The sequence below is a fragment of the Sceloporus undulatus genome, chromosome 4 (assembly GCF_019175285.1).
Source record: "Sceloporus undulatus isolate JIND9_A2432 ecotype Alabama chromosome 4, SceUnd_v1.1, whole genome shotgun sequence".
NCBI classification, from domain to species: domain Eukaryota; kingdom Metazoa; phylum Chordata; class Lepidosauria; order Squamata; family Phrynosomatidae; genus Sceloporus; species Sceloporus undulatus.
Window position 1 is genome coordinate 249,640,521 of NC_056525.1, and position 15,477 is coordinate 249,655,997.

At 47.6% G+C, this 15,477-nt stretch overlaps 1 protein-coding gene across 1 annotated transcript in view; it reads left to right on the forward strand.

The window, feature by feature from the left end:
• The window catches only part of LOC121929183 (forkhead box protein H1-like), a 57,497-nt gene extending 42,283 nt beyond the window's left edge, over window positions 1-15,214 (forward strand). Inside the window, exon 3 of the mRNA XM_042464490.1 lies at window positions 14,231-15,214. Coding sequence (XP_042320424.1) covers window positions 14,231-15,214 — 984 coding nt within the window. The remainder of the gene's footprint in view (window positions 1-14,230) is intronic.
• Window positions 15,215-15,477: the final 263 nt, after the last annotated feature.

The following is a 15,477-nucleotide window of genomic DNA, read 5'->3' on the forward strand; positions in this document are numbered from 1 at the left end:
CCAACTGCATACTTTTTGGCCTAGACCTCCTGCACCCCTTTGCCATGTACTGCAGTCTATTTCAAGATCCCTTCCGGGGTGCTGCAAAGGTCCTGGGGTTCCAGGCGTAGGGCAGAGACGTTGCAAAGGACCGGGGCTAGATATAGAGTAAAGAAGGGCCCGTGGAAGCCAGGCAGGTGTTGGGCAGAGTGGATCTGAGGGAGTCCCAGTGTATTTTTTCTGGCCCGTTGGAGCCCTTTGAGAGCCTCTAGTTCACCAGGATGCCCTTTGACTCTCATCAGTCCTTCGCTCTCAAGATAATTGGGCTTGTTTCATTCAGGCCATTGTTAATGGGGTTGCCATATTTCCAAGCAGGAGACTGAAGGCACATACTGACTGTGTATTACCAACCTAGAGAAATAGAATACCTTAAAGACTGTAACACTGCCAAATCCCGAAGTTTCCATACAAACATCTTCTCTCCTACTGGCTTTCCTTTGCGAACGAAAGATTCGAGGAAGGACATCAGGATCCGGCGCTTTCTCCAAGCGTGTTGAGGACTAAAAGGCCAATCCGAGTTAAAACAAGTCCAGTTGGCAGAAAGCACAGCAGAAATCGCCTCCTGGGTGAAGTTTCGGTTGTGTGGTTCTGTCGACCATAATAAAAACCCGGGGTCAATTGACATTTATATAGAACGTTATAGATCAAGTATTTGTAATGTATTTTGTACGTAGACCACACACACACCCACACAACAAACAAGGATGCGGGAAGCACACTCTTGAACATGAACACACACTCACACCCCCATCCCCAAAAGAGACCCCCAAAGCCCCAGTTTGGGCATCAAACCCAGAACTTTTTTATTCTTCTGGAAGAACTCTTGAAGGAAAAGAGGGAAGGGGAATGCCCTGGGGCTGGGGAAAGAGGGGAGAAGGGGCTTGGGCAAGAAAACTCAGCCTGGTTTCCACCTCTGGCTAGCAGTGGCGGGTTTGAGCACTTCCCACCAGCAAAGCCCACATTCATCAAAGGTTAACACGCCCTCAAAGGTGTTTCAACGCCTCTCCAAAGTTGAGGAATGGTCCCCCCCTGTGAAGAGAAGAGAGAGGGGCTCGGCATTCATGAGAAAGGCAAGGAGGGTCCCATCAATGGCAGGCACTGTGGGAGCCTCACTATAGGTCAAGAGGGGAGTCCAGGTCAGGAGAGGTCTGGGGAGGCTTCCACGTGGGAGGGGGTGACGCACCTAGGAGATGGGAAAGGGGCAAAAATGTTGGCAGCCGGGTCCATTGCAGCAGCAAACTTTGGGTTTAAGTCACCATCCATGGGCTGGGAAAGTCTCACAATATCCTTGGAAGAAAGAAGGGAGGAGACAGAGGGGGGACTCAAAGGGGGGGCACTGATTGGGCAAGTTCCTGCCAGCCCCAAGAAGTGGGAACTGGACCAGACCCAGCAGAAAGAAGACCAACCCAGGTCTCTGAGTCCATCTCTCCCTGGAGGCCAATTCTGGCACCTGGGCATCTGCTGTGCCCTGAGAGACACCAAAGCAGCCAGATATTTTATTCGGGAAACCAGAGGAGTCCTCAAGCCACGTCATTGGATGCCAGGTGCCCATCACCCTGCTGCCTCCAGGCACCTTGAGGAGGAAGAGGACAACTTGCTTCCTTCTCCCGTGAAATTCCAGTTTGTTTCGCTGGGTTGGACACAATGCCCCTGGAGACGAGGGGGCAAGCTAAAAGCTGAGTTGGCCTCTGATCACCTTGGCATAGAGACCCTCCAGATGGCTCTCTCTCTGTGTCTGAAGGAAGGGAGGAGTCTGCAGGAGCTGTGAGGTGGCTTTTCTATGTACCAGTACATTCCACATCAGTCAGGACAAAAACAAGGGAAGCAGCAATGTACCAATTTCTTAGTTACAATCTTTGCAAGAAGAGTGTCCTAAGCAGAGGCACACCCCACCCCAAACGTGCAGCAAGTTTTTAATCCGTTTCCCTGCAGTATATTCCCTCCTTCATTTCTCCATTGCAGGTTACGTTGGGTTTACAAGCTCCCACATCCGCCTAAAGTGAATACATTATTCCCCGCCCGGATGACGTCTCCCACCAACTCAAGTGCAGAAGCCCCTTAGCATTATTTACAAACCTCCTCTTAGCAAAAGGGCTTAATTTTACTAGAGTGAAAGCGTATGCAGCCACCCTGCTGCTGACCAGTGTGTCTTAGCCGAAAACTCATCATTGACTATCTCCCTTTCTTCCTTCAGGGTTCCCCATTTCTGTTTTGAGATTGTTGGCTAGCTTTGCTCAGGACTAACTGGAAGCCAACTGAAAAAAGTCTGCCAAATGATAACTTCAAAACTGCATCCCTCGAGGTCATGAGCAGTTTTTTGCCCTCTTCTGCAAGGGTTTGTGTGTATTGAAAAGATAATTGGTCTTCAGTCCCTGCAGGCTCCATCCTACAAGGTTTAAAAAACCTCTTCCTTCTTCCTATTAGTACTGACTAACCCAGCAATGCTGAATTCAAATATCTGTCACGGCCAGGAACCACCCAGGAAAGACCCAGATGCCCGTGGGGAACCTGTAACCCCTGAAAGGCCCCTGCCAAGCCATGAGGGTGATGATATTAATTAATTAATTAATAATTAATTTCATGTGTATCTGGGCCTTGTCGCTCAGAAGGACCCAAGGCCAGCCTCACAGATGAATACATTAAAACAGAACGTAGACTCATAGACTCAGAGATGACAGAGCTGGAAGAGACCACAAGGGCCATCTTCGCAACCCTTGCCATGCAAAAACAAAACAGACCAAACAACAGTACAATAACAATTTAAAAAAGCCAATCAATCTGAAAAATAGTATAAATTACGAGAGCAAGAGCTAGCATATCTGGGCAAGGCTTCACTCAAATCTCCTGCTGCAACGCACAAGACCGCTTTTGGAGGTTATGGATCTATGTGGTTGCTTCCGCCGTCCTCCCAGTTGGTGCAGTGCCAGGCCTCACCCTCTGCTCTGCTAGGCATCCACTTCTGGTTCAGGAAGTCGTAAACCCAGATTAAAGGGCTTTATCTCAGCTCCCTAAGTTAGGGGTAGGCAAAAACCTGCGGCCCGCGGCTGGATGCAGCCCAGCGAGGCCTTGGGACCGGACCCCGGCCTGGTCCCTGCCACAATTGCCGCCACCGGGGCCTTTGGGGTCATTGTCTATAGAAGCCTCAGAAACAAGTCATTTATATTAACTTTTTTTAAAAATCAGCAAAATTTTTTCTGTGTCTTCATTTTTTAAAAAAAAGTGTCTTCCATTATGAAAATTTTGTCCTCATTTGTCCTAGTTTATTATAGATTTCATTTTTAAAAACAAATTATTTAAATTATTGTGTTGTTGTTGGCTTTTGTCTGAGGGACAGCAAACCCGGCCCCCATTCAAAAAGATGGCCGACCCCTGCCCCTAACGTGAAGGAGAAAGAAGAATCCCTCTTCCACCCTGATTTGGGAACAGACCCTTTAGATAAGTATCCTTTGCAGGCAAGCTGGAAAACTTCTTGCAAGAAGCTAGTGTAACATGGGCTACTATGCAACTGTTAATGGATTTGCAACTTGATTGACAGCTGACCAAGGGTGCTCCTCAGCACATGGCTCTTCTTCTCATCCTGGAGGAACTTGACCCGTGGGGGGTCAGGGGGCCTCTGGTCTTGGGCCCACTGCTATTAACAATCAAATTTGCAGATGACACCAAAATTAGTGGGATAGCTTACTCCGGAGGACGGTCAAGATTCAACATGACCTGAATAGACTGGGAAGTTGGGCCCAAAGCTTACAAAATGAATTCAACACGGGAAATGTAGATCTGGCACTTAGGCACATAATGATTATAATTATTAATAATGTTTTTTATCCCGCCTCTCTGTCATGACCACTCAGGTGGCTTACAGATTCAAAATACCACAACCCATCCCAATAAATCCCCACCCTTCCCCTAAAACATCAGATTAAACCATGCAGTTTGGCACTATAATAAACAAATAATAATAATAATAATAAGAAGAAGAAGAAGAAGAAGAAGACGAAGAAGCATTTTTAAACAATGAAATGCCTAGATATCGGATTCTGGGGGACACCTGGCTGAATGAGAGACCTTTAGGTGTGAAAGTGATCCATGAGTCCTACGACAACAAGTTGAACGAGTCAGCCGTGGGATGCTGCAGCTAACAAGGCCATGCGTTCCAGCGTTGCATCAATAGACGTTGTTGTAGCTTTTGTGAGATATTTCATCTTCTCTTTGGAGGTTTTGGTGGCCACAACAAACTAAAATCCAGGATTCCATAGCATGAGCCATGGCAGTTAAAACAGTGTCAAACTGCGGCTGGGCAGGTTAAAACTGCCCCGAAAAGGATGTCTTTCCTCCCAACATTACTTATTCGTTAGCTTCAATGCAGGGAATCACAGCTGAAGAAACACCCTATTTGTTGCTAATTTTCGTCTCCCCTTTTTTTAGGATGTAGATTGTAATCTTTATTGTAACTTCTTAATGTAATCTTGTAACTCGCTATGCGTCTTTGCCTTTATTACTTCATTGTTTATTGGCATTTGCTTGTTTATTTTTTGAATGAAGTGGTTGGAAATGGCAATCTCTTCTGATTACTTATTGATCCGAATGGTCATCTTCGTATTTGATTTGTCATTATGAATTGTTGTTTTTATTATTTTATTATTTTTTATTATTTATTATTTTTGCTTGTATTGCTATGTTACATTTTTTCTTTTTTCTGTATTGTATTGGCTTTGCATATCCCCTCGTGGCAAGCCGCCGGATTCCCAGTGATTGCGGCGATATTCAATACTCCTATTATTATATTATTATTATTTTTTATACTCAGGAACATATTCACAGATTGTGGGTTGTCTGTGCACAAAACATACAACAGCACCCCAACATTCACCAAAAGAATGCGTCCTTTCTTGGATGTCCGGTTTTGTGTATGTGGTTGCCATAAAGGCATCGTTTCTTTGGTGATTTGGGGTTTTGTGTAGGACGTTCCTGCAGTCGCATAAGCAGTGACTTGAAGGCCCATAAAACACCGAATGGAGAAGATGAGGGATTCCTCCTTGTTTCCAGGACCCTGCAGCTCAGAAAAAGAGGCTGGAGCTTTCAGGATGTGGATTGGAGATGCTGGGCAGTAGACAAAAAGGAGTCTCCTCCTTACAAACGGATTGAGCAATGGCCGGGAAGGAGGATCCTGGTGAATGATGCCCGGCTGCATCCTCCCACCCAATGCTTGAAGTGGTAAGAAAAGGAAAAGAGAGAAAACAAAAGGATTTGGGGGGGGGCGTCACCTGTTTCTTGCACTGAGCTTTGGCTGAAATGATTGAGTTCGAACCTAGTCCTTGGTCAGGGGTTTCATTTCCAAAGTGCTCAATGACCCAAAGCTGCGCATGACACACCATTAGGAGGAGGAGCTAATACTCCGGGGCAGATCAAACTTCAAAGTGACCTGAAGCTGCGGCCAAGCTAACAACATGAAATTCACATGGAGAAATGTACATGGTACTACACTTAGGCGAAAAATGAAATGTAGAGATATCGGATGTCTTAGGAGATTTATACATGTGAGAATCTGGGTCCAAGTAGCCACAAGCTGAACCTGAGTCAACGTGCGCTGCGGCGCTACACAAGGCCATGCGATTTTAGGCTGCATCAATAAACGTATAGTGTCAGATCAGAGAAGTACTAGTGCCACTGTATTCTGCGTGGTCAGGCCCCACTGAATATTGTGTCCAGTTCTGGGCCCCACAATTCAAAAAGGACCATTGAGAACCATGGAGCCATTTCTCCAAAGGAGGGACTAAAATGGTGAAGGGTCTGGAAACATGAAGCCCTATGAGGCCGACTCAGTGAGCTGGGTATGTTAGCCTGCGAGAAGCGAAGATTAAGAGGGGTGATATGCTAGCCCGTTTCTCTTTGAAGGGGTCCTATTGAGGCGGGCAAGCTTGTTTTCGCTGCTCAGAGAACAGGACCGGAAACCTGGTGCAAGCTCCAGGAAAGAGTTTCCGCTCAACATTAGGAGGAACTTCGCTGGAGTAAGGGTGTTCGACAGTGGAATGCACTTCTTCCTCGGGTGTAGTGAGTCTCTTCTTGGAGGTCTTAAATGGAGGCTGGATGTTCAGGGAGGGGTTTTCTTCTGTCTTCAGAATGGCTGAGTGGATGGATTGCTTGCCCTGTTGGGTCTCTTCCAACTCTAGAAACAAAATGATCACCACACATGATTCAGAATACCTACATGATGCAGAACTCAAATAGTCAAAGATTTCTAGATCAAACTGATCGAACGAGACTGCAGTCAAGAAATCAGAGAAGACTTGGGTTGGGACGGCAGCGCTGACAGAATGGACAAATTACCACCTGAGCACTCGTGTCAAAATTGCCAAGTCACTGTATTCCCCATCTCACTATGACAATATCCAAGCCCCATTGCTTCCTAATGTGCTGAGAATGAGCATGGCGCTTGCCCGGGCCACCATTGGGTCCCCATCTGTGTGAGAGAGAGTCTATGGGTCTTCAACTCTGTGATTCTAAGGTTTGTTGAGGAGGTTTTGCGTGCCTTCCTTTAGGTTGAGCGATGGACTTGCCCAAGTCCCCCCAAGAGGTTCCTTGGCCCAGTGGGGAATCAACCCTGATTTCCAGAATCACCCATCCAGATTATAGTATTAATTTACCTTTTGTGTATTGTTTTAACTTTGTTACAGTATATTTTATTAATTTTTATCCTCTTGTTTGTGGTCTTAGGATTGTGCGTGCCGTAGGTGGCTTTCGCTTCTATTTTGGAGTGTGTGTTTTCTCTCCCTTTGTAATGCTAGTAACGGACCTATGGCACTATACAAATAACGTAAAATAATAACTAACAACAATACAATAGCTGGTATAGGTGTTTGGGTGTGGGACTCGAAAACCCCCAATTAGGTTTGTTGCTTGGTGCCTTTAAGTCATTTCAGACTTGGGTGCATCTATACTGGAGAAATACCCGGTTTGGCACTGCTTAACTGTCCTGGCTCAAGGCTATGGAATTTGGAGTTGGAGTATGGTGTTGGGGTCAGAGTGGGTAGCAGAGTTGGCAGGAGGCCCCAACAACATACTCCAAGTCCCAGAATTCCATCGCCTTGAGCCAGGGCAGTTTAAAGGGTGCCAACCCCCGTTTATTTCTCATTGTGGATGCAGCCCCAGTTACCTAAGGAGAATCTATCCACAGGTAGAGCGATCTTGTAGCACTTTGCGACTCACTGAAGGAGAAGTTGGCAGCATGCGCTTTCCTAGATTTCAGTCTACTTCCTTCAGGTGCATTCGGTGGAGTGGAGCCAGGGAAGACTATATACAAGTTCTCAGAGGGGGTTTGCCATTGCCATCTCTGTGCTGAGAAGTGGACCTGCCCAAAGTCACCCAGTCTGGGTTCAATAAACTGGGATTAGGGTCACCATTAATCTGATGATTTTAAAGGCAACAGCAGCAACAACAACATCCCAAAAACTCAAACCCTGCAGCACCAGGTAAGATCTAAATTAATAATAATGGGTAAGGTAGACCACAAGTGACCATGAGTCACAGTGGATGCGGCGCTAAAACGGCCAAGCGATTCAGCTGCATCAATAGAAGTTATAGTCTCTAGCTCAGGGAAGAATCGTGCCACTCTATTTCGGCTCTGGTCAGCCCCCAATAGGAAAGCCCCTCCCCTGCTTCTCATTGGGCCACGCCTCCTAAACCTTTTGAAGTCCCTGGCAAGGCTAGATTCCCCTCCCCAGACGGGAGGGCTTTGCTTTCTTCCAGGCAAAAGGGGGAGGGTCCACATCTGGGCCACTTCTTGCGCTGCATCAGCAGAGAAAGGCATGGCTGGAGGAGGCCCATGTGGTCCCTCCTTGTCGCTTTGGACCCAGGTGGGCCAAAGCAGCCCAGTCCTACCTGCCTCGGTTCAAAGCAGCAGAGCTGCCCCCAGAGCAGCCCACCAGCAGCCCATTTGCAAAGCCCAGGGCCCCCCGCCCCCAAGGGGTCCCAGCCATGGAGCAGTGGGGTCCTCAGCCCCTCTGCCCCAGACCTCTGCCCTAGGCAGCGATACTCAGAGGCTGGAGGAGAGGAGATGAAGAGGAGGAGGGGAAGAAGAGGAAGATGAAGAGAGGGAGGAGGACGAGAGAAGAGGGTGGAAGGGTGGAGAGGGTCCCCCCGACAAGACAGCAAGAGGGTCAGGATGAGGAAGAAGAAGTACCACGCATGCCAAGCCCCCCTTACCTACCTGGGCATGATCGCTTGGTCTCCAGGTCTCCTGGAGAAACTCCAGCTGTCCCAGGTAAGAAGAAAAGGGAGGGGGTGGAAATCTGGGGGTACCCTAAGGGATGGGGAGGAGCTTCTTGGGGTTAAAAGGGGAAGGGGTTCATGTTGCCACTGCAGGTTGAATGGGATGAAAGGTAATGGCCTGGATCCCACCTGAGTCATCCCCTAGAGTTTATTGTGTAGTGGCCTTCAAGTCGTTTCGACATGGGACCCTAAGGCAAACTTATCATGGGTTTTCTTTGGCGTTTCTTTAAGAGGGTTTGCCATTGTCATCCTCTGAGGCTGAGAAAGTGTGACTTGCCAAGGTTACCCGTGGGCTTACTTGGCGATTCGAACCCGATCTCCATCACAAATGCCTCCACCCACACGCTATGTGCTGCTTAGAGTAGCTCTATTGAATCACATTGGCTTGACCGCAGGTAGAGTCAGTGGGTCTGTCTGGTTGGGGTCTAGGCAATGGGATTTGGGGCCTCTGTCAACCAACTGAGTAGAGGGCCCGCAAGGCAACTGGAGTTACCCCGACTGGATTTACTGGTTGAATGGGTCTCCAGCTGAGACGAATCAATGGGATTCCAGCCACTTCTCTCCCTCTGGGTGGGTTTTCTCCAGGACATGGTGGCTTTCCCCTCCACACATCTAGATCTGGCTTCAGAAATTAAACTCTTGTTGTAAATCCTACTTAGTTAATCCACTGGATCAATTGTTAGATTGGGAGTCAACCTATAACATCAAACCCATTGATTCCATAGGGCTACTCTAGGCAGACAATCAGGTTAAAATCTGTCTCTGCCTGGGCCAGGTTTTTCCATCAGAGACTGTCTCTTCCTCTTTGTACAGATGGAGATGGATTGTTCCACTTTGGCCTACATCAAATGCCATAACCAGTTAGCCACATCCTCTGGTTTTTAACCCAGGAGTGGCTAATGCAGTGGCTATGGTGATTACAATGAGAAAAGTATGTGGAATATGGTCACTTTGCTTTCAGGAGAGAAAAGGTTGGAGGATCCAGGTTGTTTAACTCAATAAGAGGAAAGCAAGAGAACACAGCGGACTCCAGATGAGCCCAAAAGACTTTATCTGTGCTGCTCCTGCAGAGGCAGGATGAATTCAATTGCATTTGTGTAACAAGAGGCAGATTTTGCTTGGAAATGTCTGGTTGAACCCTGGCACCAGATTACTTAGGGACAATGGGCTCTCCAACACTAACTATGCTAACAAAAAGATCCAGCTTCACTTGGGTACCACAACAGGGACCACTAAAGTTATTTCATCTATGCCACATGCCACATGTTATTGTACGCCAGAGCACCAAAGACATCCTGCCAATTGGGATCTTATCAGTCCCATCAATCTTGAAGGAATGAGTGGGTTGTCCCACCAAGGACTCCTCAAAATTCGGGATGCTTCATATGCCATATTCTCAGACTTTCCCAAACGTGCTGCTAAAATCTGGCATAAATCTGTCTTTCTCTTTGCAAGGAAATGAGAGGGGCTCTGTGTCAAGGGCCCCCAAATGCTGCTCTTGTGTCTGCCAATATGCCTTAGGTTTTAAGTCAGATGCTCCCAAACATTCCTTCCCTTACTTTACTTTATCTATTTTAGTTGTATGTACATCGCTGTGTAAATTCTACAGCCGCTAATAAATAAGCATAATATAATTCCTCTCAGGTGTAAATCCATCCACCTGTTTTGAGGAAACGAATGGGTTCCCCCATCAGGCTGCCCATAAGTGCATTTTGCAAATGCCACTAAATCCCAACATTTGTTCCAAATGTGCTGTGTAAATCCATCCAGTTGTTGTTGTGTGCTGGCACTTAACATACATAAAGTAAGCTTAATTTACGTAGTTATATGTGTGGGGGTTAGAAAGATTTTTTCAGCTCATCTGGTACCCAAAATATCAGTTAAAAGGGGGAAGGTGTAACAAACCCAGTGGCTAGTCCCAACCAGAGACAAATCTGTTGAATCACGGGAACAATGGCAACCCATGGATTTCATAGAGTTTTCTTGTTGTTGTGTGCCTTCAAGTTGTTTCAGACTTAGGCAAACCTATCATAGGATTTTCTTGGCAGGTTGTCATTTCTCCAAGGCTGAGAGATGTGACTTGCCCCAGGTATCCATGAGGTTCATGGTTGAGCAAGGATCTGAACCTTGGTCTCCAGGCCCATAGTCCAAGTCTAAAACACGCTACTATGCGTGGCTCTCGCTGGCCTGCGGCCACTAGTACCACTAGTTATTGGGAGTGAGGGCTTAATGGTTTGGAGGGAGGGAGGAAATGACATTTATGGGGCCCTTGCAGCTGTACAGTTTCTTTGGCTCCTCAGGCATTTCTTCTTGCCTTGGAGAGTTTTCAAGTTAGGAAATGGTTCTGGGGAGGGAGGGATGAGGAGGTGCCTGAAGGCCGGAAGAGCTGAGTGCATGCATGCCAGCATGATAAGGGCTAGCATTGCATTAGTGAGAGAGTGTTTTATCTCCCCCACATCTGCAAGATGGCCAGCCCCTTGGGCTCACGTTGTGTAGTGCAAAATCTCTTCCCCGGTCGAGGGTCAGGCCCACCAGTTGTGGGCTGGAACCAGCAGGGGGCAAATTGCTTTGGCAGAGGCCAGAAAGAAAGAAAGAAAGAAGAGGGGGGTGGGGTAATCCTCCTTCACAGATACCAACCAGACTCCATCCCATCCCACTTGTCACAGCATCCAGGGGAGATTTGGAAAAGTCCACCCAGGCAAGCCGAGAGGAGGCACCAGAATGTGACAGAGCTGCACCACCTGCAGAAAGAATGCATTTGACAACTTTTAACTGCCCTGGCTCCAGTGCTATGGAATCTGGGATTGCCTTTCCCAAATTCCATAGCATAATTGAGCCATGGCAGTTAAAGTGGTGTCAAACTGGATTTTTTATCCAGTGCGGATGCAGCCCAGGAGACACCACTGATTCCAAACAGCTTCTAAGCCTGTGCCAGGTAAGGCAACAAAGAGCAGGGCTTATTGAGTCCTTCAAGTTTTCTGACTTATGGGACCCTGGGAGACATCATGGGGGTTTTCTTGGCAAGTTGTTCAGGGGGTTTGCCTTTGCCTCCTTCTGAGCTTGAGAGGTGTGACTCACCCAGGTGTCACCCAGGAGGTTGCATGACCCCTGGTCTCCAGTTGAGTCCAATGCTCAAACCAGCTTGCACTGCTCTGAACCTGGGCTACAACTCTCAGAATCCACACCCAACATTGCCTACTATTTCTCAGAGTCCCCAACAAGGCAGGATGCTGCTGGGGCATTCTGGGATTCCACAGCACCTTTATATCAGTACTCCCCAATTTCTCATCTTCTAATGGATTGGCCTTCAGCTTCCAATCAGCACAGCCAATAGTCAGGGATTTGGGCACTGAAGTCCAAAAAAGGTCCAGATTTGAAACCATTAGTCTACAGTTCCCAGAATCCCTGCCAACCAGGCTGCTGGAGCATCACAGGTTTTGCAAGCTATGGGCAAGGCTACAAAAGGAGGAAAGTTTGCTGTCCTGGGGAGATTTCACACCTTGGGAGGGGGATGGAGGAGGAAGAGATTAAAGCCCTTTATCTGAGAAATTTAATATGGCAAAAACACAAGCCTTATCAGGGAGCAGATCCCAAACTCCTTCGGCTCGCTTAAATCAAGGAGAGTTGGACAAGTCCCCCATGATATGTTTTGCAAAAAAAGCTAGCAAAATGTGGAATCTAGACATGCTATTATTAGGTGGATCTGTAGTTTGGTGACTACAAACCAAAGGATACTCAACAATGGCTCCTCCAGTCTAGACACTATACTCCTGTTGATGACACCGAGCGAATTGGCTTTTTTACCTGCCACATCACATTGTTGACTCATGTTCAGTCTGTGATCCACTACTACATAATAATTCACACTGTCTTAGCTCAGAGGATGGCAATGGCAAAAACCTAGACGAATTTCTCGGGTTTTTCATATGGGCGGAATTTCTCTCATTCATGCAAAGAAAGTTGGGCCGAAGGCATTATTTTGATCGCTCGTTCAGTGCATTTCCGTGATGCGCATGCATTCGACATGACCTTCCCATTGTCCAAAAATAGTTGTTGCATTGTCTGAAATTGCTGTGATACCTCTCCTGCAAACTGAAAACCCCTGATTGGGTCAGATGACTTCCCATTGCCTGAAATTGTGTGTGGTTTCTATACGCAATACTGTGAAACCCCCTGATGGCGTCGAACTTGGATTATATTCCAATTTCCTTGTCTGATCATGTCTTGTCAAATAGGGCTACTTTCGGGTAATCACGGTCCGAAGCGAGGAACGGCATCACAAGAACAAATAACCAGTGAATGTTCCTATCCCATTTATTATTATTTTTTAGGGTCTTTTATATCCGCCTTCCGCCCTAATGTCTCAGCGGGCTTACACTATCTTTTTCATCAGTACCGTCCCTGCCCGGTTACAACTACCCACCGACCCGACCCCCAAAAGGAGACGGGAATGGGTGACGGGAAAGGGGATGCGGTCCAGTGGTTCTTTCTTCTCCCTCTTTGAGGCCTGACCCAGGCAGATGGACTGGCGGGCGGGCTTTCCTCTCCTAGGCTAGTCCTGATGGCAGTAAATAATACTCCCATCTCCCTAAATAAAATCCCCTCCTGATAGGTTTCATGTTAGGTTGCCATGAGTCAGACAACTTTAAGGCCTCACAACAGCACGACATAGCGCCTCCAGAATTTTGATATCCCACAGATGGTCTAGAACCGAACCCAGCAGATACCAGGGACCCACTGTAATTTTAAACTTTCTGACAAATGATTCTAGTTTTTGTCACGTTTTCCTATCCTTTAGTCTAATAACCTTTAGTTTAGAGGGTCTTGCTGTTTATTTGTACTACAGTTAAATTGGTTTTATTGCTCTCTGCCTTGTTGTTACATGATTCAGAACATGGTAATAATGGCATAATAAAATAAAATAAAAATTCGAATTCAAGGAGATCAAACATGTGCTTCCCTTCTTCAAAACGGCTACCAGCTGGAAGGATTCGAATCCGCCACAACCTTCTCCTCCAATGACTGTTTCTGCAAGGTTGAGTGGAGGTGGCTTAGGGGCAGGCTCGTTGGGGAGCAGGCAGGGGTCTTCCCTATAGCAGCAGTCCGGCGGGAAAAGCAAGACCATGGGCTGCAACGCTCCCTGGGACCATATTTGCGACAATTTTGGCAATTTTGCAAAAATTTATTTTTGTTGTTGTATTAACATAATATCTATTAATATTATTAAATTCCCACCAACTAACATAGTTCTTCCAATACAGAGACTCAAGGTGGGGAACAGCAAATTTAAAAACAGTGCATTTTAACAACAATACAAAGCATTTTGCAGGGGCTCAAAATAATTTTTCCCCAGGCCCTCTAGAGGTAAACGTGAGGGTAGAAATAAGAGGTATTGTCCAGGCTTTTGCCCTCTGCCCCACAGCGTTTTTAAGACTAAAGAGATGACTTTTAAACAAACAGTTTTAAAAGCCAGTTTAAAAGAGGGACTAAAATGCCCCGCAATGGCCTGAAAATATGATGAAGCTATTTCCCATATTCCCGCTAGTGTTTGGGGGTATTCGGGAGAAAACTGATTTTTTTGTGGGAGACAACAGTGGGAATGCAGCCCCCTCCAAGGTCCCTCTTGGATGCAATACAACCCCTTATTCTCCCACAGTTGCTCTATAGTCTTATCCCCAGAAAAGGCCAGTGTAAAAAAGTTGACTTTTTGTTTGCATTCATCCATTCCCCAGTGGGCACAGACAGTGCCATCTTGCTGAGATTCCAAGTGGTGGATACCATATTTCCTAATCTTGGACATGGGTCCAATTGTGATTGGCATCCATAACTCTGCAAGCAGTGACAATAGTCTGAGACCAGTGCTTGCTCAGTACCAAATGGAATTTGCAGACACCCGTAACCTTTCCAGTCCTCTGTCTCTTTGCAGGTGCTGAAGGACCCCACCAAGCCTAAAGCCAAGGGGAATTTCTGGATGGTTGACGTGACGCGCATCCCTCGGGATGCCCTCCGGCTGCAGAACACCCCCATCTCCCGCCAAGAGAGCCGTGTCTTTCCTACTGACCTGGCCCCCTATATATACAACGGGCTCCCATTCAGCATCAGTCCCTCCCAGGCTCCCTTGCACCACATGGCTGCCACTGAGGACAGGGCCTCCCTGACTGGCCAGGGGCCCCAACACAGCAGCCCTTTCAACATGGATAACTTGCTGAGCAACTTCCAAGGAGTGGGTCTGTGTGGGAATGAGCCCCCCAACGCCTCGGCGGCTGGCCTCAATCCCTGGAGACCAGTCCCCATCTTCCGTGCCTCTTCAAGCAGCTCAGTTGTGCCCTGGAGGGCTCCCTGCCCCTTGCCTACCCTCCCCTCCTTCTCCTTGCATGGTAGCTTCTCCTCTCTGAGCACCTTGTCCTCAAACAAAGGACCAGAAGGAAGACAGAGGCCAAAGACAAGACGCACTTCCCATGTTCTTGCCAAGCGCCCCCGAGTCTTCCCAGACTGCCAAAGCAGTAGCTCAGACTCAGACTCCTCAGATGACTACACGCCTCCTCCACCTGCCCTGCATTGGGATGCACAGCTCCCTACTTCCTACACCAAGTTTGTGGCCCCCAACGTGGTGGCTCCCCCAAGCCACAGCGTGTCCTTCCTGGCCTTTCCCGGAGGTTCAGGCCCATCTTTCTACAACCCCACTGCGGCCTTTGCAAGTCCAGTGGTCTGGGAGCTGATGCCAAGGTCCTCTTTAAGTCCCGTCTTGACCTCTGGATTCCTTGTAGATATGGATCAAACTATGCCCCCCAACAAGTCCGTGTTTGATGTATGGATGACCCACCCATCGGACACTGTGTCCCCAGTCTCCAGCAGTTTGGGGTCTTTACCAAGGAGTGGAGTCTTGAATCATTATGACCCTTCAGGATAGGAACCTGCGCAGATGGGGAAGACAGAGACAGTGGCATCTCTTGACTCAGTTGTCAATGGATCTGCGACTCCACTCCAGGGGCTGAATCTGTTCAATAGCTTGGATAGATCTTCTTTAGAAACCCAATCTGACTCAGTGTCAGCAGGAGGCTCCTAAGGCAAAGGGCCCAGGCTCCACTACAGTTTGGCCAATAAAGGCTCTTTCTGAGGTCCAGGACCTTGGAGAGCACCTTCCAAGGCCAGTTTGAAATCTGGATCGGATTC